General features: G+C 41.3%; 1 protein-coding gene and 1 pseudogene across 3 annotated transcripts in view; both read left to right on the top strand.

Annotated features, from left to right (window-relative positions):
- LOC120603478 (signal-regulatory protein beta-1-like) overlaps positions 1–22,205 on the top strand; it is a 26,152-nt gene extending 3,947 nt beyond the window's left edge. The window contains exons 2-6 of one of the 3 annotated variants that reach the window (XM_039863914.1): positions 4,220–4,576; positions 7,887–8,207; positions 8,798–9,112; positions 11,776–11,885; positions 22,074–22,205. In XM_039863914.1, the coding sequence (XP_039719848.1) occupies positions 4,220–4,576; positions 7,887–8,207; positions 8,798–9,112; positions 11,776–11,882 (1,100 nt within the window). In that variant the 3' untranslated portion in view covers positions 11,883–11,885; positions 22,074–22,205. Of the gene's footprint in view, positions 1–4,219; positions 4,577–7,886; positions 8,208–8,797; positions 9,113–11,775; positions 11,886–12,764; positions 13,404–22,073 lie in introns of those variants that run through there. The other 2 variants (XM_039863916.1, XM_039863913.1) reach the window with 2 other exon arrangements.
- LOC120603358 (signal-regulatory protein gamma-like) lies at positions 14,568–25,973 on the top strand (annotated as a pseudogene).

Here is a 25,973-nt window from a genome sequence, read left to right as displayed (position 1 = left end):
TTTGTTTTTGATAATAGTCATCCTAAGGGATGTGAAGAGGTATCTCATTGTGGTTTCCCTAATTACTAGTTAGATTGAGCATCTTTTCATATGCTTACTGACCAGTTGTATATCTTCTGTGGAGAAAAGTCTATTCAAGTCCTTTGTCCATCTTTAGTTGAGTGATTAGTTATTTTTGCTGAATTTTAGGAGTTCTTTACATATTCTGGATATTTATCCCTCATGAGTATATGCTTTGCAAATTTTTTCTCCCATTTTGTGACTTGTCTGATCACTCTCTTGATAGTGTCCTTTGATGTACAAAAGTTTTAATTTTTATAAAGCTTAATTTAGATATATATTTTTTCCCTTCGTCACCTGTGTTTTTGGTGTCATATCCAAGAAATCATTGTTAAATCCAAAGTCATGAAAAATTACGCCTATAGTTCTTTCTAAGAATTTTACAGTTTTAGCACTAGTATTTAGGTCTTTGATCCATAATGAATTTATTTTTGTATGTGATGTAAGGTTAGGGTGCAAAACCTTTTTCTTTTTCATGTGCCTACCTCACATCTTGCATTAAAAGACTGTCTTTTCTGATAAATACCATGTGATTTCAGTTATATGTGGAATCTAATGAACAAAAAGAACAAACTAATCAAAAACAGACTCACAAATATAGGCAACAATTTGGTGATAGACAGAGAGCTGGGGGCTAGGAGGATAGGGTGAAGAGTTAATGACGTAAAATTAGTAGTTGATAGTTGGTCAGAGGGATGGAGAGCAAGGAATAGGGAATGCAGTTAGCATTAATAGATTGGCTAGGTTGCATACGATAGGAGAGAAGGAGCAATTATGGGGATCATTTTATAAACTATATAAATGTCTAATCAATGTACTGTATACTTGAAACTAATAAAATAAAAATTAAAAAAAAAAAAAGGACTGGTTTCGCCCATGGAATGTTCTTAGCTCCCTTGTTGAAAATCATTTGACCATATATGTGAAGGTTTATTTCCAGGCCCTCTATTCTAGTGCATTGGTCTGTATATCTGTTTTAATGCAGTATCACACTCTGATTACTGTAGCTTTTTAGTACATTTTTAGATCAGAGAGTGTGAATCTCCCAACTATATTTTTTTCAAGATCATTTCATTATTTGGGTCCCCTTGAGATTTCACATGAACTTTAAAATAGGCTTTCCCGTTTCTATAAAAATACAATTGGGATTTTGATTTGGATTTTATTTCATGTGTCAATTGCTTAAGGTACAATTGACATCTTTACAATATTAACTCCTTCAGTCCATGATCGGGAGATGTTTTTCCATTTACGTCTGTTTAAATTTCTTTCAACAACGTTTCATACATTTCAGTGCACAAGTCTTTCATCTCAATGGCTAAATTAACTCCTAAGTATTTTACATTATCTGATGTTATTTTAAAGAAAACTGTTCGCTTCATTTTCCTTTCGGATTGTTTGGTACCAGTGTATAGAAATATAGCTGAGTTCTGTGTGTTAATTTGTAAGCCACAAGATTGTGGAAATTATTTCTTAGTTCTAACAGTTGTATGTGTTTGCGTGCATGCTTGTATGTGGCATCTTGTGATTTGCTACATATAAAATCATCATGGGTGCACAGACTTAGTTTTATTGATTTCTTTCAAATTAAATGTCTTTTATTTACTTTTCCTGTCTAAATGCTTTGTCTAGGAATTGCATTACTGAAAGTTGAGTATTAGGGGCAAAAGTGGACATCCCTGTCTTGTTCGTGATCTCAGGGGAAAAGCCTTTAGACTTTCATCATCAAGTATGATAGTAGGGACGGGTTTTACACATATGATTTTATCATTTTGTGTTTGTTTCCATCTATTCCTATTTTCTTGATCATTTTTTGTCATGAAAAATGCTGAGTTTCACTGTCAGATGCTTTTTCTGCATCAAATGAGATTATCATGTTGTTTTTTCCCCTTCATTCTATTAATGCAGTACATTATATTGTTTGATTTTCATATGTTGAATCATCCTTGCGTTCCAGGAATACAGCCCAGGTGGTCGTGGAGTATATTTGTTTCAATAAGTTGTTGAATTCAGTTTGTTACTGTTTTTTGAGGTTTACCGAAACCGTATTTATAACAGATTTTGGTTTGTAGTTTTCTTCTAGTTCTTCATTCTGACATTGTCATCAGGATAATGCTGATGTGAGAATGAGTCTCAGAATGACTCTGAATAAGTTAAGAAGTCTTCTTTTGTCTTGAATTTAAAAAAAAAATTGAAGAGAATTAGTGCTAGCTCTTCTTTAAATTTTTGGTAGACTACACCCGTATAGCCACGTGGTCTTGGGCTTTTCTCTGTTGGGAGGTTTTTGATTATTGATTTAATCTCCTTGTTATTTATAGGTCTATTCAGATTTTCTATTTCTTTATGATTCAGTTAAATACTTCTAGAAATTTGTTTCTTTTATGTAGGTTATCCAATTTATTAGTGTACAATTATTCATACTACCTTTTCTAAACCTTTTTATTTCTGTAAAATTGTTAAGATTGCCCTTCTTTCTGATTTAACTTATTTGGATTCTCTCACTTTTTTTCTTAGTCAATCTAGCTAAAGGTTTTTCAATTGTATTGATCTTTAGTCAATCTAGCTAAAGGTTTTTCAATTGTATCGATCTTTTGTTGATTTCTTTTTTGTTTTTCTTTTTATATTTTGTCTCTGCAACAATCTTTATTATTTTCTTCCTTCAGATACCTTAGGTTTTAAGTTTCTTTTACTCTTCTATTTCTAATTTCATAAAGTAGATAGTAAAGTTATCGATTATGACTTTTTCTCTTTTTAAATGTATGTATCTGCAACTATAGATTTGCCTCGAGCACTGCTTTTGCTGCATGATTAGTTTTTGTATGTTGTGTTTTCATTCTCATTTGCCTCAAAGTATTCTCTAATTTTTCCTGTGATTTTTTTTTTGACCTCTTGATTTTTTGAGAGTGTGGTTTGATTTCTTTTTTTGGTTAATAATTAATTTTCCTTCTGTGACTGCTTTCCAGTTTTATTTTGCAAACCATTTCAGCAGTGCAATACTTGAATAGTTTTTTTTCAGATTCTAATAAGTTGCCTTGTCATTCACATTGTGTGACAATGCCACATACATAGGTGTTTTTATTTATGGCCACTGGTTTCCGTAACAGTCAGAAGAGACTTGTATTGTAGACAGAACAATGTCCCCTCCTCTTAAAGAGGTCCATGTCTTAAGACCCAGAACTTGTGAATATATAACTTTATATGAAAATAAGATTTAGGAGAAATGATTTTGTTAAGGCTCTTGATATTGAAAGGTTATCTTAGATTATCAGGTGGACACAGTACAATCACGAGAGTCATTATTAGAAAAGTCAAATTTAGAGAAGGGCAAGTGACAACAAAAGCAAGAGTTTGGAGAGAGAAGAAGATGGAAACCATGAGAAAAGATAGGTGGGCAGCCTCTAGAATTTGGAAAGGCAAGGAAGAGAGTCTCCAAAAGCTGGGCTGATACTTTGAATTTATCCGAATAACACAAATTTGGACTTCTGACCTCCAGACAATATATAAGATAATTTTCTGCTGTCTTAAGCCATTCAGATTTTGGCACTTTCTTAAAGCAGCATCAAGAAACAATATAACATGATTTGACAATCCCAGAAACTTGAAGCAATATTTAACTTCTTGTTGACACTACATATTTATTGTGTATTGTGAGCTCTTTACAAAACGGTCATACCAGCCTCTTGGAGCAGACCCCATCATGACATGTGGATCTCTGTGGAAAAGGAAAGTTGGCCATAGAGTTTCTTGCAGAAATGCATATCCTAGAAAATATATTCATCAGATCTTCTCACAACCCAGTTACCTAAAGAAACCTCATGGTTCCACCAAGTGCAAGTTTCAGAAGTGCAACTTTACATGAAGCCAGAAAGTGAACAGACAGATATATTTGAGGGAAAGTGACACTTCCAGAGAGGGCTCAGCCCTCACAACCACGTTCTACCAAATCATTTAACCTCTCTGCCCCTCAGTTTTCTCATCTGTAACAAGGTCTCACTTACAGACTGATTGTGAGGATTATTCATGATGACACATGCAGTGTGTTGAGCTCAAGACCTGTTCATGGTTCAGCTCAGTCAATGGGCTGTTGTTGATAGATACCTGAAGAAACTTAGAGGATCAACAATGGATGGAAAACTAACTTCTGTGTGTTACCCTCCAGGAGAGGCTGCTGAGAAGGAGCTGCAGGTGATTCAGCCTGACAAGTCGGTGTCAGTCGCAGCTGGAGAGACGGCCACTCTGAACTGCACCCTGACCTCCCTGAACCCCGTGGGGCCCATCCAGTGGTTCAGGGGGACAGCGCCAGACCGGGAGTTAATCTACAGTTTCAGAGGAGGTCACTTTCCCCGAATAACAACTGCTGCAGATACCACAAAGAGAAACACCATGGACTATTCCATCCACATCAGTAACATCACCCCAGCAGACACTGGGACCTACTACTGTGTGAAGTTCCGGAAAGGAGACACTGACGCTGTGCCGCTTAGGTCTGGTCCTGGCACTCAGCTTGTTGTGAGTGGTGAGTATAGGGTGAGTCCTTCGTCCCTGGTGTGTGACAAGTCAATAAGAACACCATTCATTCTCTGAGCAGCAACTAAGAATCAAGGGCACAGTGGGTGCTTACGGTCATGATCTGGTTCACAGTTTGATTTCATCCCTTCTACAGATCAGGGGTGTTGATGCCTGAAGAGGTTGTGCTGTTTGCTCAGGCCCCAAAGCTGGTAAATGGTGGGAAAAGTTAGGAGCTCCCGTCTGTCTGGCTCCCCAGCCCTTCCCTTTTGTAGTCCTGTTCAGCCTTTTGGTTCTAGGGATGAGGGAGCTGAGAGTCTGAGTTACTTGCCTGTCACAAAGATAGACCTCACTCATGTCTCCAAGGAGTGCTCCCATCAATGTGGCCGAGCTTCTCTTACTGATACTTGCTGAGCACCCACTGTGGGCCAGGTTCTGCTCTGGGTACTGTGGCAGCAGCAGTGAACAAAGCTGCCAAAGATTCTTCTCCCATGAAGCTTTGTTCTGTTCTGTCTAGTAAGAAGAAACACATTCAGGGCAGGAAAGGGGAAAAGTGTTTCTCTATTTCAACTTCAGAAACATCAAACTGAAAAGAAATTCCTAAGAGGCACAGACTCACTGTTTACTCTGACAGCCCTGGTGGGAGGAGGTGCCCAGAGGTTGCATGTTCTCTGGGGTTCTGTCTGGGAAAACCTCCTCTGGTTTAGGGACCAACTCACACAGTCACTGAAGTATCTAAGAATGGCTGGGTTGTCTCAGACTGTTCCTCACTGAGGGAAGAGGTTCCCTATGTTGGCCCATTGAGGCAGCAACAATGCTTCTTTAGGGTTTTCTGCCAGAGGCCCAAGATCCTGAGTCCTGGAATGTTAGCACACGAAAAATTTTAGATCATCCAGTCTGAATCTACATGTACAGATGGAGCCTGAAGCCGAAAGATGACAGGGCTTTGCCCACAGTCACATGGCTGGAAAGTAAGGGGATCGTTCCAGAAATCAATCTGATTCTAGGCTCGTTTTTTCTTGCCTGGGCTTTGGACTCTCTCCCTGTGGAAAAGCCTGGCACATAGTACGTGCAGAATAAAAGCCCGTTACATAGAACCATTTAACAGTAAGCCAGTCTTATCCTTTTATTGGTTTCCTTTAGGTTCAGATACCCCTCACATTAGACTTTGAGGATCTAGATGATTGGGAACCTGTTCCAACCTTCAGCCGTATCACCCAAATCAAGCATCCATATCGGCACCTAGAGCTGCTCATTGTTCAACAGCTGCATACACTCCAGTGGATGGACACTGCATCGCTCATTGACAGCTTTCTGTTGATGAATATGTTGTTCCTAACCTCAGGCTATTAAAACAGTGATGCAGAAGATAAACTTGTCCATGTGTCACTCTACTCACGAGGGAGATGCCACTGAAAGTGACATTGCTAGGTCAGAGGCTATGCGCAGTGTAATTTGTGTGGATATTGCCAAATTTCTCTCCTACATATGGTAGCAATCGCGTTTCCTCATAACCCCTGGACATAGCCCGGGAAGGTGTCTAGATATTAAGTTTGCTGATATTACCAAAGTTCTCAATGCAGCATTCTTTTCCTAGGCAATCACGGCTAGTAAGTGACTCCATCACCACTCAGATCGGCTGTCTCCTGATCAAGTGCTCATCTTCTTCCCCAAAGCACCTGTCCAGATGATTCCCTGGATGAGAAAGCAGGGGGTGGCAGGGACAGGGAGTAGCAGCATGAGAGATGCTGCATCTTTCTCATGGAATTTACTCTTATAACCATTGCTGTGAGGGCAGCTGTTGCTCATTTTTACAGATGAGGACACTAAGGTTCATATAGGGGACCTTACCAGCCAACCTGTATGGGAGCCAAGACTCAACCATAAGCATTTACTCTTGCCGTTTACAAAAACAGATGAACCTAGAGTGTATTATGCTAAGTGAAATGAGTTCGACAGAGAAAGTCAAATAACATAAGGTTTCAATTATATGTGGAATCTAAAAAAACAAAACAAACAAGGAAATAAAACAAACCAACCAAAAAAACCAGACTCAGAAACAGATCAAACTGATGGTTGCCAGAGAGGAGAGGTGTTCAGTAATGAGTGAAAAAGGTGAAGGAGAATAACAGGTACAAACCTCTCGTTATAAATAAAGAAGCCGCGGGGATGTAGTATACAGCACAGGGAATGTGGTCGGTAATATCGTAATAACTTACACCATGACAGATGGTTACGAGACTTACTGTAGTGATCATATTGTACAGTATATAAATGTCTAATCACTGTGTTGTACCCTAAACTAAGAGAATATGGGATGCCAAATACACTTTAATTAAAAAATCTTTAAACATCCAGTAGCTTTCCCCTGCCCCCGCTGTTATGATGATTTTCCTTCACTGAGTAGTCTGCAGGAGCACCCTGGGGACAGTGGCTCGAACAGAGCAGAGAGGAGCCACTGCAACCCCCGCAACACCATGCATGCTAGTTCCTGACGCCACAGACTGAGGATGAGAAGAGGGAGCATTTCCCAGAGGCTGCCAGAGGCCCCTCATGAGCAAGCGTTCATATTCTAGACTCAGCTGACAGGAGCCCACAACTTCTGATTATTGCTCCCGGGTCCCCAAACCTGGGCGCTCGAAAGTGAATCTCCCTATCATTCCTTGAAAGCAGGAATCTCATAGGGAAAAGGGTAGGGCGGTGGTCAGTGCTGGGCCCATGAACGTGGGGCACTTGCCCTGTTCATGGACATGAACGTTCCCCATGCTAGCCCTCGGTTTCCTCACCTGCAGACATCGGGTGAGCACATCAATCTTTAGAATGGTTTGAGGATACAGTGAGCCTGGTGAGAGAACAGACCCTCAGTGAGTGGAGTTGCTGTCATCTCAACACTGTGTGGTCTTGGCAAGTCTCAGTTTCCCTCCGGTCCTTAGTTGTTCCATGTGTGAAGTGGTGATAATCACGCTACTGTTCAGGGGTCTGTGAGGCATTGGAGACCAGTGAGGAAGTGTTAATAGGAAGAGTGAGACTAATCAATAATTTTGTTCCTATGGCCAGTTATGTGGGAATCGCCTATAAAGAAAGTAGACTAGACTTTGAACTTAGGACTAAAATTCTCTGTCTGCCCTGCCCCTCACTTAGAGTTCACCTCTGGTGACCTGTGTGTCCTCCTCTATAAGATAGGATGATGATACCAGGCTCCACACATTATTAGAGGGATTAAAAAATAATACATGAGAAGGTCCTTAACAGTGCTGCATGCTTATCCTTAGTGGTGATCATCACAAACATGTTTATTGCTTATTATGCTCCTTTTGTAGCCAAACCCTCTCCCCCCGTGGTATCGGGCCCCACAATGAGGGCACAGCCTGGGCAGACAGTGAGCTTCACCTGCGAGTCCCACGGCTTCTCCCCCAGAAACATCATCCTGAAATGGTTCAAAGATGGGAATGAGCTCCCAGCCTCCCAGACCACCGTGGACCCAGAGAGAGACAGCGCTTCCTACAGCCTCTCCAGCACGGCCAACCTGTTGCTGGTGCCGGGAGATGTTCGCTCCCAGGTCATCTGCCAGGTGGACCATGTCACCCTGCAGGGGGGCCCTCCTCTTCGTGGGACCGCCAATCTGTCTGAGACCATCCGAGGTAGATGCCCCTCACAGCCAGCCCCGATCCACACTTGGCCCCTACCCTCCAAGCCTGCTCTTCCTCCTGCTTTTTGCTCCAGAGTTTGATTTTCCTGGACTCTAATTCCCAACAGTTCTTCCCATTACTAGGTACCTGGATGTCCTGGTCACTGACTAGTCTTTAATGGCAGCTGCTGGTGACAGCTAACTACCACATGTCAAGCACTGTACTCAGTACTTCCATTTACTTTACCAACAGCGACTCCAATTACTGAACAGCTACTAACAGCTAAGCCCCTATGTCCTTGGCGATTTCATTAATTTTGCTATGGTGTTGTTCCAATTGCGTGCCAGGGGCTGTGCTTTTTCATTTCACCCATATTTCCCTAATAGGAGTTACCACTATTGAACACCTACTGTGTGTATGTCACTGTGTTTAGTGATTTTATTCCCATGCAAAGAGCACCCTCAGCATTTGAGGGCCTGCTGCATGCCTAGCAGTGTCTTGGGTGACCCCTTGCTGTGGTGGGGGGAGCAAAGTTATGGAGCCTCCACCCCTGTGATCTGTCTTTTCTGTGAGGTCAGAGCTTCTACCCTGTGCTGTTTCAGTTCTGCCCACCGTGGATGTTACCCAACACCCCTTGTCAGAGAACCAGGTGAACATCACCTGCCAGGTGAAGAAATTCTACCCCCAGCGCCTACAGCTGACCTGGTTGGAGAATGGGAACGTGTCTCGTAGAGAAATTGCTTCGACTCTCACAGTGAACAAGGATGGAACCTTTAACTGGACGAGCCGGCTCTTGGTGTTTTCATCTGCCTACAGGGAAGATGTGGTGCTTACCTGCCAGGTGGAGCACGATGGGCAGCTAGTGGTCGCCAAGAACCTTACCCTGAAGACCTCTCAGGGGACAGTTAAAATCCACGGTGAGGCCTCCACTCTAACTGACCCAGCTCTATTTAAATTTTATCCTTTTTTTTTTTTAACATTTTAAGTATGAATTTATACTTACAGAATAATCTAGAAATCTATAGATAGAAGGATTTTTGAAATGAATTCTGCTTCCAGAAATCTCACACTCCCAGAGTCACCACTAATAAGAATTTGGTACAAACACTTATCTTTGCAGATCTTTTGACAATCAATATACATACACTGAAGAAATAAAGAAGGGAAGAGGGAAATGATCTGTTCATAGCGTCCTGCTTCTGGATTTCTTCACCTGTTACTGTGTTTGCTTTACGTGTCAGCTCCCCACCCACCTCCTTGCTATTTCTAATCGCTTCCTAGTCTCTATTCCATGCTAGACTTTTCCAACTGCATCAGCAGATGCCTGCACCTACTACTCTCAAATTCTGGAAGGTGAGCCTCGAGAACATAGAGTTTGAGTCTGAACAAAGCACCCAAGTGACTGCAAGTGATCACAGTACAGTTCTCCTTTGTTCCCTAATTTAGGAAAATGGACCAGCACTTACTAAAAATGTCTGCATGTAGAATTATTCATAATAGTCCCTTATTATCCCTTTGATGTCTGCAGGGTCTGCAGTGATGTCCCTGTTTCTTTCCTGATACTGAAAATGTGCCATTGTTCCTTTTTATTCCTCCATCTTGATAGAAATTTTTTATTTTATTGATATTTTCTAAGAACCTTCTTTTTGTTTCAGTGATTTTCTTTATTATTTCTCTATTTTCAATGTCACTGATTTCCCCCCTCTTTATTATTTCTTTTCTTCTGCTTGTTTTGGGTTGAGTTTGGTCCTCCTTTTCTCATTTCTGAGATGAGAACCTAGATGACTGATTTTAGGCTTTTTCTTTTTGCTAATGCCACACATGGCCACATTGTGTGCCTGGGGAGTTAGGAGAGTGAAACCTACAATGCCTGGACACTGTGATTTTCCTCTAGATATCAGGTCCCTAGCCAGTCTGCCTTCATCTTCCCTTTCCACCATCTTCCTATGCTTGAACCTGGTATAATTTCTAGGAGTTAGAGTTGTACTGAACAGAAGAGCAGAAGAAATGAGTCCAAGTCATTTTGTCTGGATCAGCCTGGTTTTGCTTTAGAGTCTCTGTCTCTTCTGATCAGGCTATTACTTCTGAGTTCTCTCAGTATGACTGACCAGCACACTTGCAAAGTACTAAGGCAGAAAATGTTTTGGGGGATTGTCTAGATTGGCTGGCTGGAGCAAAGTGCAAGATGTCAATGTGACCCTCTGCACCAGGATGCTACAGTCTACCTCGGTGTCTGAGGGATCCAGCCACTGCGGTCCTGGTCCAATAGGCCTGAATAAGAATGCACATCTTTTTGTTCATGTTTATGGTATTGGAGTCCTTTATATTTCTATCTTAATAAATCTCTCTCTGTCATTACAGGATAATCCATTTTGGTTTGTTGGTTGGGTTTGATATTGTGAGAAAGGTTCTGACTCCTTAAAATTTTTGGTTCTCTTCTCCTTTTCAGGACCCTAAATTTTCTTCCTTCCCCTTTTTCTGTTTCTCTTCATCACTCAATTGCCAAACAGCACTTCTTTCTTATTTTTTGCCTTCTCCCACTCCGGAAGTTATGCACTTTAAATCATTGCTCTCCCTTTAATTATCTGTCCTTTTAAATATTCCTGTCTTCCTAGATTAAATTCCTATTGCCACCGTAACCACATTTTAATGGCTTAACACAAGACAAATTTATTATTTTACAGTTCTGGAGGTCAGAAGTCTACAATGGGTTGGCAGGTCCACATTCCTTCTGGAACATCTAGGGGAGAGTCTCTAAGTATGACTCATCTGGTACCTCTTATAATAAGAACCATACAGTATTTGTCAGTTTTTGACTAGCCTATTTCACTTAGCACAACGTCCTCAAGTTTAATCCATGTTGTAACCTATGACAGGATGACCAACAGGAAAACATGGGAAAGAGTAGGATGGCTTTGATCCCATTCATATTCTCATTTAATTTTCGACACATACATTCATCCATCCAACCATGCATTCATTCACTCATGCATTCACACTCTCATCCATCATGCAGTTACTTATGCAAGCATCAGCTAACCAATACTTACATACTCCTCTGTGTCAGGCCCTGGGCGGATGGCCCCATTCTCAAGGAGCTCCCAGGCTCCCACAGTGGACTTCCTAGAGTCGTTTTTGTTTTCTCTGGGCTGTGTTAGTTCCTCCTGCAGTGACAATATCTCAGTCTTCATTCCCCTCTTGCCACGTGCAGAGATTCTAACACAGAGTAGAGTATGCATCTCACCTGGCTAGAGAACTGCCATATATTCAAAGGAGCTGAGCAACCATGTCCAAGCAGAATGGCAATGAGATCTAAACTCCAGAAAGCTTACAGCTGGTGAAAGTGTCATTGAAGGGGGCTGAACAGGTATTCACCTATAAGGTATACCATGAGGCCCATATTCCCATCTGGCAGAATCATACTATCCACAGCAGTCATGCCACATACAAGCCCACTGGGAGTCCACGCAAGCTTGCCTCCGTCCTAGGTGCAGCTGGGTCACCTCTGCCTCCTGAGTGAGTGCAGTATTTAAATTCACGTAGCCCCGTTTGGTGTCTCCTTCTGTTCATTGGTATTCAGGTCCAGAGACACCTGCCATTACCTTTGTGGTGTTCCTGCTGGGCTTCAAGGTGCTGCTGGTGATGAGTTTCACAGTCACTTACATCCACAGGTGGTGGAACCTGTAACAGGTGAGTTGGGTGCAGGCCTTCGTCCTTAAGGTAGAAGGTCAGGGCCATCTTCATGGGCTGGCAAAAGTATCTGCGGTGAGCCCACAATGTCACATGGTCCCCACAAGCCTGATTCAGCTTCAAGAGAAGGTTGTGAACACTTATTTTCTCTAAATGTTTTTTTGCCATACTCAGAGACTTCTAACATTCACACATTGTGTAGTACCTTGAAATATGAAGGTTTTCAAATTTAAAAGTTCCTTGGGACTCTGGAGATGATGGTCCAGGTGTGGAGGTGGGATAAATGTCAAAGCTTTGAGACTCAAACTGCGAAGGTTGTCCCTTAAACTGTTATATATTTTAGTTTTCATATATCTTTTTTTCCCCTCTTTAATTCTCGTGACCCCCACTTCCACCCATGACCTACGGATTTTGCCATCTCCCCTTAAGAACTGGATCTCTGAAGGTGGGACGTGTCCTCCCACACGCTCACAGCACGCACCCGGGGCCTGGAGCACCCAGGGCCTGGGGTAGCCGGGATATGGTTCATAGCTCCACCTGGGGCGCGAATCCAGGACCTTCTGTGCTAACCACTATACTATGGAGCCACCCCCATATGACATATCTTTGAATTGAATACAAAAGTATTGCCAAAATCAGCTAATAGAACCTATAATAGGGATTTAAAAGTATTCAATACTAGTGAAGATGAATGTAGGTATGAAAAGGAGTTCATTCTCAGAAAGAAGTGTTGGGGTGTAATGAGTAGGGGCTTCATTTCTGATCTGTACCATGAACCCAAGCCAAGCAGAATGCCTGCCACTTAGTAGGTGCTCAATAAATATTTGTAGAATTAATACAGGAATGAATGAATGACTGAATGAATGAATTTCCCCACAGCTCCTTCATGCCTTGTGATACATTGCCTCCTGCCCTCTCTAAGAGGCTCAAGTAGGGAAAGAAGCTGCGAGACCTGACTGACCCCTACCTTTTATTCTGCCATTCCCACCTCTACCACAGACATACTCCCTCCACACACCCTCTTGGTGTTCCTACTCTCTGATAATAAAACTGAGTCGAGGATGGATTTTGGTCCTGAGGACTCTGAGATGTCTGGATCCTATGCATTGAGCTCCAAAATGGCCTTGCCTCCACCCAGAATGGAACCAAGCAGATCAAAACAGGTTTTCATCTTCCCCTGATTGTGAACGACCCTTAATATTCAGAGCAGATTTTACCTTATCCAGAGCAATTGTGATTTCATTTTAACACATAGATATTTGAAATCACTAAGTTAAAGAAGCATTTTTGTATTTTGAAATATGTAAAGCAAAATAGGGAAAAATATCCTATCTTTGTAAAATAGTAACATTGGGCCTTATGTTCTCTATTCTTTTTGAAAAAACTGTCCTGAATTTTGTGTTTTCATTCTCCAGCATGATTTCATACTTTTATAACATGTGTAAATCCTTAAGCAGTATTTAATATCAAATTGCATGTTTTAAATTTTACATAAATGCTGTTATACTGTTTATAACATTCTGGAACTTTACTTTTTATTCTTAACAATCTCTTCAATATCAAGTTTTCCTTTTCATGGAAGTGATATACCTCTATTTAGATTTTCTTTTCTGGCTTTCAAGTCACAATTTTACATGTTTTCCCCCCATATCATTTTACGCAAATTTAATTAGAGCTATTCTTAACACTTTATATATAGTTCATGGACTCCTTAAAAGTTGAAGTGACTATTTTCATTAGTTTCTGACTACTATTTAGGATGCTAATTGATTTCGTTCATCACTTTTAGATCCAGCAGGTTCGTGAAACCCTTACTAGTACTAATAGTATGGACAATCTTTTTATTTGCAACACTTACAAAATCAATTATCTAGAATTGGTTTCTACCTTTTCAGAGTTACAATGCATGTATTTTAAGAGTCAAATAGTTATTAAAGTTTTCCATATGAAAACTAGAGTCTCCCTAACCTCTCTCCATTTTTAACCTCTAAGGAAACAATTTTAAACACTTTTAACTGATTTTCTAAGATTCCATTACCATATCTCATGTAGCATGCTTATATTGCCACTTCTTGATTTCTCACTCTTAGGCATTATTATTGACTCCCCACTAAGGAAGATGGGATATAGGTTCTGTTCCTCCTGACCTCGTGCCACACATTTCTAATCCCCATCACTCTTATATCATTATATCATAATCTTGGATAACTGAATAGGCAGTGCCTATCTTATAATGACCATGAGACTATTTACAGTTGAATCTTGCGACATTCCCAACGTTGCTCATGTTTATCTCTCTGGTGCGTGTCTGTGTAATCACCACCGTGACCAGGACACAGACCAACCCCATGACCACAGAGGTCTTCTTGTGCAAGCTCTTTATAGTGACCCCATCTCCATCATACTTGACCTCTGCCAATGCCAATCTGCTCTCCATTCCATAGTTTCCAGAATGTGGTATAAGTGGAATCATACAGCCTGTGACTTTATTCACTCCAAATAATGCATCCAAGAAACTTACAAGTTCTTACACATGTAAATAAACCATTTCTTTGTATTGCCTGGTAGTATTTCCTTGTGTGTAGGCACCATGGTTTGTTGAACTGTACACTTATCATTGGACCTTTTTGGTTGTTTTTTTGCAATTACAAAAAAAGCTGCTATAAACAATCGTGTACAGGTTTTGTGTGGACATAAGTTTTTATTTCTCTGAGATAAATGCCTTAGTGAGTAATTGCTGAGTCATATAACCCACTTCCTCTCCTAAAGAAAAGTCAAGATACAATTCTTTTTGTTGGATGCAGGCACTTAAAAATTTCTGAGACCCACATGACACATTTGGACTAAGTTTTACTGGGTTCATTAATAAAAGGTTAGAATAGGGATTCATTTCAGGAGCAGACCTGATTCCATCCCAGCATTGAGCAGACCTGCTGAACCCAAGTCTTTCCTCCATCTGAATAGCTCTTGGTGACTTTGGTGCAGATGAGGCCTAAACTGGCCACATCCTAGGTTCCTGGGTGTGGGAGTTTGGGACATAGCCCACAACAGCAGAGCCTTCTCGGCCTAGGTTCCCAAATGGAGCATCACCATGAAGACCTTAGATAGGGCGAGAGGCCCTGGAGAGAAGAGGCCACAGGCCAAGAGGGAGCACTACTTCCTATAGGCCTATTCAAGTCTCTCTGAAATTGTAAGATAAACAACTCAACTTTGTAATCACCTACACCGCCTGATTCTATTTTACAATGTAGAAATAGGAACTGTCTGGAGTCTAGAAGCAGGCTACTGTGTTACAGCTCTTTCACCCCGTCTTAGGCCCTTCTCTTATATCACGAGAGGCAGAGCTCCACTCCTCTCACACGGCAGAGTTGGGATCATCCCAACACACATTTGGACATTGCAGGCTTCTCAGGATGCCTTTCCCTGCCTCCTGGACCCACCCTCCTCCTTGTCTTCTGCCTATTTTACTGCTGGGACTCATGGGTGAGCATGACTTGGAGTAGAATCCCCTCTCCCACTTCTGATCCCCAGGCCCTGGCCTTTTAGGGCCTCCAGGAAAACATGGTTGTGTCACCCAAGGCTGCAACAGAAGGCGAAGGACTGGGCCTTATCTGAGAGCATGAAATCAGGGATCTGAGCTTTTTCTCTGTGGGTCCATTACCTGCATCTGGTTACTGGAGGCATCAAAACAGATGATGCTTCAAACCATAACGGCAACACCTTTGCACATATTAACTTGACTAATCCTCACAACATCCTTGTGTGATAGCTATGACTACTGTGCCCGATTTGCAGATGGGAAAACTGTGGCAAAGAGAGTAACTTGTCCAATATCATCTATGTAAGGCAGTGGTTCAGCCAGGATTTAAGCCAGCCCTCTTCAGAGTTCATTCTTTTAACCATGTTATGCTGCTCAGCTTCTAAGTGGAAGCTGATTTCAGAAAAATCAGATACATAGAGAAGCAAACAGAATATTATCACCCACCATGCCACTCAGGTCAGGAGAATTCAAACTCTCCTCTGTTTACTCACACACTATTGTTGATGATGAGTTGGATGGTTTCTATGTGCCAGATTTTTTCTAAGCTCCTAATATGTATTATAATTTCATTTTATCCACAAAACAACCTGTATATTAGCATGCTAGGCCACACTTTTATGTATGTATTTGTAAATGCATATATCGATGTGCATACGGATGTTGATGAGTGGTTGTGAGGAGTGCACATACACGCACATGGGATTTTTGAAATGTCTTTCCTTATTGTTCTCTTCAAATTATTTTTCAGTCTATGTGAAATGCACGTGAACAGATGTTTAGCTTCTCTTTCTCTCAACCACCCTCCCTCCTTTCTACATCTCCAAACTTATCTCTTATCTTCCCTCCAACTTTCTCTTTTTTAGTTTTTAATTCCTTATTGTTTTATATAATTTATCTTTCAAACAGTCTATTAGCTCTTTTTTTTTAATTGTTGGGGTGACAATGATTAATAAAATCAAATAAGTCTCAAGTGTATCATTCAACAGTAACCCCTCAAACTCTTAAGCATAGTTCTTTCTTAGTAAAATGAGTAGAACTTTTGTACTTTACCATCTTAGAGTCCCTCTTCCATGATGGATGGAGGTGAGGAAGAAAGAAGAAAAGAGATGAAAGACACCAAGACTCCTGACTATATGATCTATATCTGTAATTATATCCATATAGATATCCATATCTTTATCCATATCTGTATCATTTAATGCCAGTTGAAGCCTCAAGGCATCAGGAAATCTAATGAGTAATACCTTTTCAATTTCTTGAACACTCACCATGTTTAGACACTTTAGGAAATGCCCAGGGCTATTATCTCATGTGACTATTATATCCAGGGTAGATCCTCTTCTCATCCTTACCTACAGATAAGAAACCGAAAGCACAGAGAGGTTCAAGGTCACTCAATGGTAAATGGAAAAGCTATGATTTGAACTCAGGGAGTCTGATTCTTGACCTCATGAGTTTAACCATTACTCTTATCAAATGCGTGTGGCCCCATTTGCATCCCATGAGATTTTAGGGGCTCCTGCCATTGGATGTGGGAAAGGGTGAGTGTCAGGGTAAGAGTTTGTGGTTTTCTTCTCCTGGGCTCTTCTGCTTCCCCTGTATGCATAAGTTGCTTTTGTTTTTCACCAAGTTCTCTACGTGGCAAACTCAGTTTCTGACATAATTTCCACAGATTTACCCACTTAAAATAGTCTTCAGGGTCTCAGGGTGGTGTGGCACTGGGCAATTCACACATCATACAATTATTAATTGGTACTAAATATGTGTCAGAAATGATTATAGTAATGTGAGGTGCATTGGTGAATAAAAGCCCTCATGGAGCTTATGTCCTAGTAGGCAAATTATAGTAAACAATAGACAATAAACAAACAAACAAACAAACAAACAAACAAATAAATAAATAAATAAAATAGTATACTGGAAAGTGATAAGTGATAAGAGAATATTAAAGTATTACTGGATAAGAGAATTGGGGGAATCTGTAAGGTAGGATGTATTTTAAACAGGACAGTCTGGGTGGGCTTCACTGAGTACGGAAAATTTGAGTCAAGATTAAAAGAAGGTAGGGGGTGAGGCATGTGGTTACGTAGGGGAAGAGCTTGACAGGAAACAGAATATGCAAAGGCCCTGAGATTAGAATCTTCCTGCTGTGTTCAAGGATTTGGACTATTGCTCCGAGGAAAATGTTTGTCGTTACAAAGTTTTGAAGAAAGAAGTGGCAAGAGCTCTCATGAGTTTTAAATTGTTTTAGCATTAGGTTTAGAATAGATTATTTCTTATTTAGAATAGGACATACTGAGAAGCAACTAGAGCACCTAGAGCATTTAAGAGGTCATTGCATTAATGTAAATAAGAAAAAGTGGTTTGCATCAAGAGAGTAGCTAGTAAAGATAAGAGAAAGGTGTCAGATTTGGGTGCATGGTAAAGGAGAGTCAACAGGATTTTCTGATGCATAGAATTTGGGTGGGAGAGGAAGACCCAATTGTTTAGGACATGAGAATCTGGAAGAATAAAGATGCCTCAGGTAAGATATAGAGGGCAGTGGGGGAAATTCAGGAGTTCAATTTTATACATGTTAACTAAGATGTTTATTTCCAGCCAAGGAAAAATATGAGTGCACATTCAGACATACGAGTCCAGAGTTCACGGGGGAAAGACTGGGCCAGAGATGTAAATAGGAGAATTATAGATACACAGATGTCAGTTTTTGCCATTTCCTGCTTTTCTCAACCCACTGATGCTTCTTCTCTCTTCCCTCCCCTATTCTTTCTACTTCTCCCTCCAAGGTCCAATCATATTTCTTCCTGGTTTTGTCTTAGTGGTTCAGTTTCCCTGCCCTCAATCTTCTTCTCCAGACTTAAAAACTGAAACCACTACTGTTCTTGGTACTAAAGAACCTGCCCTGTGACAGCACGTGGACTCCTTAGGAGGTATGTGTGGTTACAAATGATGCTAAGTGGGTGGCTTTCACCAGCTCACACTCTACAGAAGTGAGCAACAAATTTTCTCCCTGAGGAAAAACTAAAAAATAGAAAAGAACACAGGATTTATTTGCAGTGACACAATAGCCTATTCCTCTGATTTATATGCCGGCAACCAGAACCCATGACTGTTTTTAGGACACTTCAAATAAGAAGGAAAGATTTTGCATTTCTCTGTGTGTCCAGAAACTGGCTAGTCACTGAGGTAGTGAAATCAAACTGAAAAACTTTGCAGCTAATGTTAAATAATTGGCCCAAATGTGACTTGTGTCTCTTCAACTCATAATGCATTGTCCAAACCTAGTTGACTGCCCACGATTCTTTTGAGAATCCAAGTTTAAATTCTGCTATTTTCTTGCTTGCTTGTCCTCATGGTTTTCCTCCCCATTCCAGTGTAGGTTCTCAAATCCACCAGCCTCCAGAACCACACATTTCATCTTTTCCCTCAAGTCATTTAGTTCAATACAAAGGCTCTTCATGGAGTAATCACCTTATTTTAGTATATATTTTTATTGCAGTAAAGTATACATTACATAAAAGTTACCATTTTAACGATTTTTAAGGATAAAATTTAGTGGCATTAAGTTCATTCATAATGTGAAACCATCACCACTATAGATTTCCAGAACCTTCTCAATATCCTAAATGGACACTCTTTACCCAATAAACAGTAACTTCCCATTCCTCTCCCCTACAGTCCTTGGTAGGGGACCTCTTTTCCATTTTTTGTCTCTATAAATTTGTGTATTCTTGGTACTTCATACAAGTGGAATCATATATTTGTCTGTTTGTATTTGGCTTATTTCATTTAACGTATTTTCAGGATTCAACCACGTTAAAGGACGTATGGAAATGTCCTTGCTTTTAAGGGTTGTATAATATTTCCTTTTATATGCATACCACATTTCGTTTATCCATTATCTGTTGATGGAAGTTTGGTTGTTTTTCCTACCTTTCAATTATTTTGAATAGTGTTGCTATGAACATTGATGTACAAGTATCTGTTTGCATTCCTGCTTTTAATATGAGAGTGGTGGTGGTATATACCTAAGAATGGAATTGTTAGCTCATATGATAAATTCTATATTTAACTTTTTAAGAAACTATCACTGTTTTCCACAGTGCCTGTATCATTTTTATAATCCTACCAGCAATGCACAAAGGTTTCCATTTCTCCACATCTTGGCTAAAACTTATTTTCTGTTATGGCAACTTGTTGCTATTAAGTCAGGAGAGATATGTGTTATAGACAGAACAATGGCTCCCCAGAGATGTCCATGTCCTAATACCCAGAGCCTATGAATATTTTACTTTATACAGCAAAAGAGATTTTGCAGAAGTGATCAAGACCTTTTTAAAAAATTTCATACTGTAGGTTTATTGTTTATGGTTTATAAAACTCAGAAAACAATACCCAACTTAAAACATAGGTATGAAGTTATTACAGTTAGGAAAATATTAGCCACTTAATTAATAGATGTTATTATTTGCTTATACTCCTTAGATGGTGATTTGCAAAAGTTTTATAACAATATTAAATATTGAAAGTTTTTCATCCTTTTTTCAGGACTTTATCCATGCTTAAGATAAAGCAATGATCTTTAGAATAACACAGAATAAAGCAATGATCTTTAGAGTAATTCCAATACATTATTAATTACCAAGCATTTGCATTTCCAAATATCCTCTTATAGGTTGGTTCTGGGGCCTCTTGGGAGAAGCTCTGGTGCAGGCCAAGGCCAGCCACTGCCTATACCCTGCAAGCTACAAAGTGATCTGCAAATGGTTGCCACTTGTGCTGGGCTTGGAGGTGCCTGGGAGAGCCTAAGTTGAAAACTGAGTGTAGCTGCCACTGGTGCCAGGCTTGGGGTTGTTTAGCAAGAGGTATGAGTCATGTTCAGGTAAAACACTGCTTGTTTGGGGTTTGTAAACCTCTGAGAGATTTTAGGAAAGTCCGTAGCATAAGTTAAGCTGGGCTGTATGCATGGAAAAGCCACTGGAAGAGGCTTGAGTAGACTCACAAGTTGAGTAGGGCAGGGTCTCAGGGAATCACCAGGCTGGAATGAACAGCATTAGACAGCTTGATGGAGACTCGGATATGGTGCTGCCTGAATGTGCAGACTGAGTAGGGGAAGGCCTCAACAAAGGAAAAATGGCTTTTTCCAATACTTCTGTCTGGGAGAAAGCTGCTTCTCCCACCTTTGCCCTAAAGCCAAATAATTCAGTTCCTCCTCCTATGTCCCTGGAACTTTTCAAACTGCCCAGCACTGGAGCTCAGAGCAAGTGAGTCCATCAGTGAGTAAGTCCACAGGCAACCCCTTTAAGAGGAATGTCTGGGACTCCCGCTGCCCTCCGTCTCACAAAGTCACAGTCTCTACTTGTTTTCACAGCCAGAAGTTATGGAGACTTCTATTCCTAGAACTGGACCCCTTGGCTGGTGATCCTGGTCTGAGGTGGGACCCCTTGCTCCTCAGGGGGACCTCTGCAGTTGAGATATCCCTCCCGATTTTTAATTGCCACACATGGGTGTGGGACCAGCCCGTTCTGTGTCTCTGCCCCTCTTACCAATCTCCATGTGGCTTCTTATGCATATTCTTAATTATAGGACTTCTGTTCAGCTAGATGTCAGGCGTTTTTCATGATGTTCTGTAATTTAGTTGTAATTTTGATGTGGTCGTGGGAGGAAGCAAGCACAGCATTTAGCTACTCTGCAATTTTGACTAGAAGCCTAAGACTCTCTGTATGGGGAGATTATCCTAGATATTCAATGTGGGCCCAATATAATCACAAGGATCCTTATAAAAAAAGGTGAAAAAAGTCAAAGTTAAAGGACAAGTGACAATGGAAACAAGAGGCTGAAGGAATAGAAGATGGGACCCATGAGAAAAGTCCACATGAGTTGCCTCTAGAATTTGAGAAAGCATGGAACAGATTTTTGAGGAGAAATACAGCTCAGCTGACACCTTGATTTAGAAAAAGTACTATCAATTTGGACTTCTGACTTCCAGAACCATAAAATAAGAAATTTGTTGTTTTAAGCACTAAGATTTTGGTATTTTCTTAAAGCCATATTAAGAAACTAATATAACTATTATACTATGGGGGGCAAAAACAGAAACCAGAAATAATATTTTACTTCTTATTTAAATAACATGTTTATTGTGTGTAGGGAGCTCTGCACATCATTGCCACTCAAGTTTCCAGGTTGATGGAACAGAACCCATCACTACAGGATCTCTATGGAAGCAGGAAGTTGACTTGCAGTTAAATGCATATCCCACAAAATACATTCATCATCTCTACTCACAAATCACTTATCTAAAGAAGTCTCATCATGCAAAGGTCCAGAAGTACAACATTCCATGAGGCCAGAAAGTGGACAGCCAGAAATATTTGGGAAAGCATGACACTTTCAGAGAGGGCTCAGGCACTCAAACACACTCTCTGTCACATCACTTAACCTCTCTGCCTCAGGTTCATCATTTATACAGGGTCTCACATTAGAGATTTATTGTGAAGATGTATATACAATGATACATGCAATCTGCTGAGCTCAAGACCCACTGATGGTGTGCAATCAGCCAATGAAAGCTATTGTTGATAAACATTTGACAAAACCTAGGATAAATAAGGATGAATAAATAACTGCTTTCTGTTTTCCTCCAGGAAGGGCAGGTGAAGAGTTGTAGGTGATTCAGCCTGAGAAATCAGTGTTGGTTGCACAGTCAGAGAAATATGGCCACTCTGGACTGTACCATGACCTCCTTGCTCACCATGGGGCTTATACAGTGGTTCAGGGGAACCAGGCCAGGCCAAGAGTGAATCCAGTTTCAAAGAAGGCCACTTTCCCCATGTAACAAGTGTTTCAGACAATACGAAGAAAAACAACATGGACTTTTCCATCCACATCAGTAACACCACCCTAGCAGATGCCAGTACCTACTACTCTGTGAAGTTCTGGAAATTGTTTAAGTCTGGACCAAGTACTCGGCTCATAGTAAGTGGTGAGTACAGTGTGGGCATCCTTCGTATCCTTGTATATAACAAGTCAATAAGAACACCCTCCGTTCTCTGAGCAACAACTAAGAATCAGGTGCACAGTGGGTGCTTACATTCATGATCTGATTCATAGTTTGGTTTTACCTCTTCTACAGATCAGGAAAGTTGAGGCCTAGAGAGGTCGTGCTATATGCTCAGGCCCTATGGCTGGTAAGTGGTGGAAAAAGTCTGGAACCCACATCTGTCTGGCTTTCCAGCCCTTGCCTTTTCTAAGCCAGTCCAGCCCCTTGTTTCCAGGGATGAGGGAGCTAAGAGTCTGAGTGACTTGCTTGTCACAAGGCCTGACCCCACCCCTGCCTCCAGAGAGTGCCCCCCTCAATGTGGCTGAGTCTTCTTATTGACACTTCTGAGCACCTGGTGTGGGCCGGGCTCTGTTCTGGGTGCTGTGGCAGCAGCAGTGAACAAAGCAGGCAAAAGCTCTTCTCCCACAAAGCTCTGTTCTCCTCCCTCCAATGAGGAGAAATTCATCCAGCACAGGAAGGCGGAGAATGTGTTTCTTTATTTCACCTTCAGAAACATCACACTGAGAAGAAATTTGTAAGAGGCACAGACTCACTGTTTATTCTGACAGCCCTGATGGGAGGAGGTGTCTAGAGGTTGGTCCTACATGTGGGTCTGTCCGAAAAACCCTCCTGTCATTCAGGGACCAAGTCACACAGTCACTGAAGCCTCTGAGAAGAGTTAACTCATCTCAAAATGTCTATCCCTCACCCAGGGAAGAGAATGCCCATGTGAGTGACTTAGGTGTCTACATTTCGACAACGAAGTGCTCATTTAGAGTTTTCTGCCAGAGGTCCAGAAACCTGAATCCTGAAATGTCAGCATATATTCAGTCCAACTCCCATGTATGGATGGGAACCTGAGGCCAAAAGGTGACGGGCACATTGCCCACAGTCACATGGCTAAAGATTGGATTATTTGTGACAATGTGACAATGAGGGGATTGTTTTAGAACCCGATCTGATTCTAGACCAGCTTCTTCCTGCCCCAGAAATAGACATTCCTTCCATTAGAAAGCCTGGTGCATATAAGCACTGAATTAAAGCTCATTATAGCAAACCATTGAATAGGAAACCAGTATTTCTCTTTTATTTGGTTTCCTAAAGCTTCAGAATGCCCCTTGAATTCAGACTCTGAGGTGCAAGGTGATTGGGAACCTGTTCCAACCTTCAGCCACATTGCTCAAATCAAGCATCCATATCAGCACCTAGAGCTGCCCATTGTTCCACAGCTGCTTAACACTCCAGCATAGGGGGATAGCATCTTTCATTTACAGTCTTTTGTTGATGGATGTAAATGGTTTGCAACCTCGGGCTATTAAAACAGTGATGCAGCAGATAAACTTGTGCTAGTGTCACTTTACTCAAGAGGGATATGCCCAATGGAAGTAGCATTGCTAGGTCAGAGGGTATGTGCATTTTAATTAGTGTGAATATTGCCAAATTTCCTTCCAAGACATCATAGCATTAAAACCTCCCCACAACCCTTGGAAATAGGCAGGGAAGGTGACTTTGTCCTGAATTTGCAGATATTACAAAATTTCCAAGATAGTGCTTTCCATGCCTTGTTATTAACAGGTAGTAGGTGGCTTCATCACCATTCAAATCTACTGCCTCCTGGCAGAGCGCCCATTCCTCTTCTCCAAGATACCTGCCCAGATGATGCCCTGAATAAGAAAGCAGGGAGGCTGGGGGTGGGGGGAACAGGGAGAGCAGCCACATGACAAGTGCTGTATCTTCTTCATGGCATTTAGTACTTATAACAAGTGCTGTGAGGGAGGGGCCTTCTGTTGTCCCTTTGACAAATGAAGATACGTGAGGCTCAGAGAGGGGACCTGACGTGAGCAGGAAGGGAAATCAGAATTTGAATCCAAGCAGTATAACTCGCTACCGCTGCTCTCTGCAACACTTCTGTTTGCTTGTCAAAGTATAGAGAAATCTCCAACCCTCTCCTTTTAATATCTTATATTTTTCTGTTCTTTACCAAAAAAAAAAAAAAAAAGTTCTGTGTGGGAAGGGGGCAACTTTATGGCTCAGGTCAGACAGATAATGCACATGTCTCATGATTTACTCAACCTGTTTCTAAAAGACATGGCTCAGTATACTTAAAAGTATTCAGTCTTATCATGAGTGACGACATGGATGGACTAGAGGGTATTATGCTAAGTGAAGTGAGTGAGACAGAAAAAGACAAATGCCATAGGATTTCACTTATCGTCATTTACCGATGGTTGCCAGATGGGAGAGGGGTTGGAGAATGGATAATAAAGGTGAAGAGGAATAAGAGATAGAAACTTCCAGTTATAAAATACATAAGCCACGGGGATGTAACGTACAGCACAGGGAATATAGTCAGTAATATCAAATAACTTTCCACGATGATAGATGGTTACTAAACTTACCATGATGATCACATCATAAGATATATAAATATCTTATAAATATACTTGAAACTAATATAATATTGTATGCCAAATAAAAAATTTTTAATCATTCTGAAGTCTTTTTTTTCCCCCTTCAATGTGGTGTTTTTCCTTCACTAAGCAACTTTCAGGAACAGCCTGGAGACAGTAGCCTGGAGAGAACACAGAGGGGCCACTGCAACCCCAGCAACACCGTTCGCCCTCTTTCCCGTCTCTACAGACTGAGGATGAGGAGGGGGAGGCATTTCCTTGAGGATGCTTGAGGACCCTTGTGGACAACAGTTCATATTTTAGACTCAGTTGTTAGGAACCCAAGTCTGTAGTTTATAGGGACAGAGTCACCAGGCCTGGGCACTGGGAGGTGATCCTCCCTATAATTACTTGAAGGCAAAAATCTGAGAAGGCAAAGAAGAGGGTAGTGGTCAGTTTGGGGATCCTATAGGTGGGGCACTTGCTCTGTTCCTGGTCGTGAAAGTTTGGGGACTCCCGAGAAATATCCATGGGACACAGTGGGAAGTGAGAGGTCAGTCTCTTCCTTTCTCTCAGCCTCAGATTTATCATCTGTAAAATGGTGATAATCATGGATTCCTTTTAGGAGAACTGAAAGGATTTGAGGTGCTTTGTCTAAACCATCTGCACAGAGTAGGCGCACCTCAAATCAGGTGTTATTTCAAGATCGTGATTCAGTTCCCATTGCTGAGCCTCAGTTTCCTCACTGGCAGAATGTGTCTGTGTCTCTTCTAATTTAATAAGGATTCAGAAACTTTGTTTTTCTCAGCACTCAGTGATCTTTGTTTCCAACCCCAAAACTGACCCAAGAGAAGAATTCAGGTTTAGAAAAACATTCCTTTGTTCCCCACCTGCAGATGGACCCTCCTCTTCGTGGGACCGCCAAGTTGTCTGAGACCATCCGAGGTAGATGCCCCTCACACCCAGCCCCAGCCCACACCTGCCCCACCCTCAGGCCTGCTCCTCCCCCTGCTCTTTGCTCCAGGCCTGGAATTGCCTGGAATCTAATTCTTGACAGTCATTCCCATCACCAGGTGCCCTGATGTGCTCATCACTCACTACTGTTTAATCATAGC

This window comes from Pteropus medius, unplaced genomic scaffold, assembly GCF_902729225.1.
Source record: "Pteropus medius unplaced genomic scaffold, Ma_sr-lr_union100, whole genome shotgun sequence".
NCBI classification, from domain to species: domain Eukaryota; kingdom Metazoa; phylum Chordata; class Mammalia; order Chiroptera; family Pteropodidae; genus Pteropus; species Pteropus medius.
Note: the sequence above shows the minus strand (reverse complement) of the source record. Positions and strands in the feature narration are given on the sequence as shown.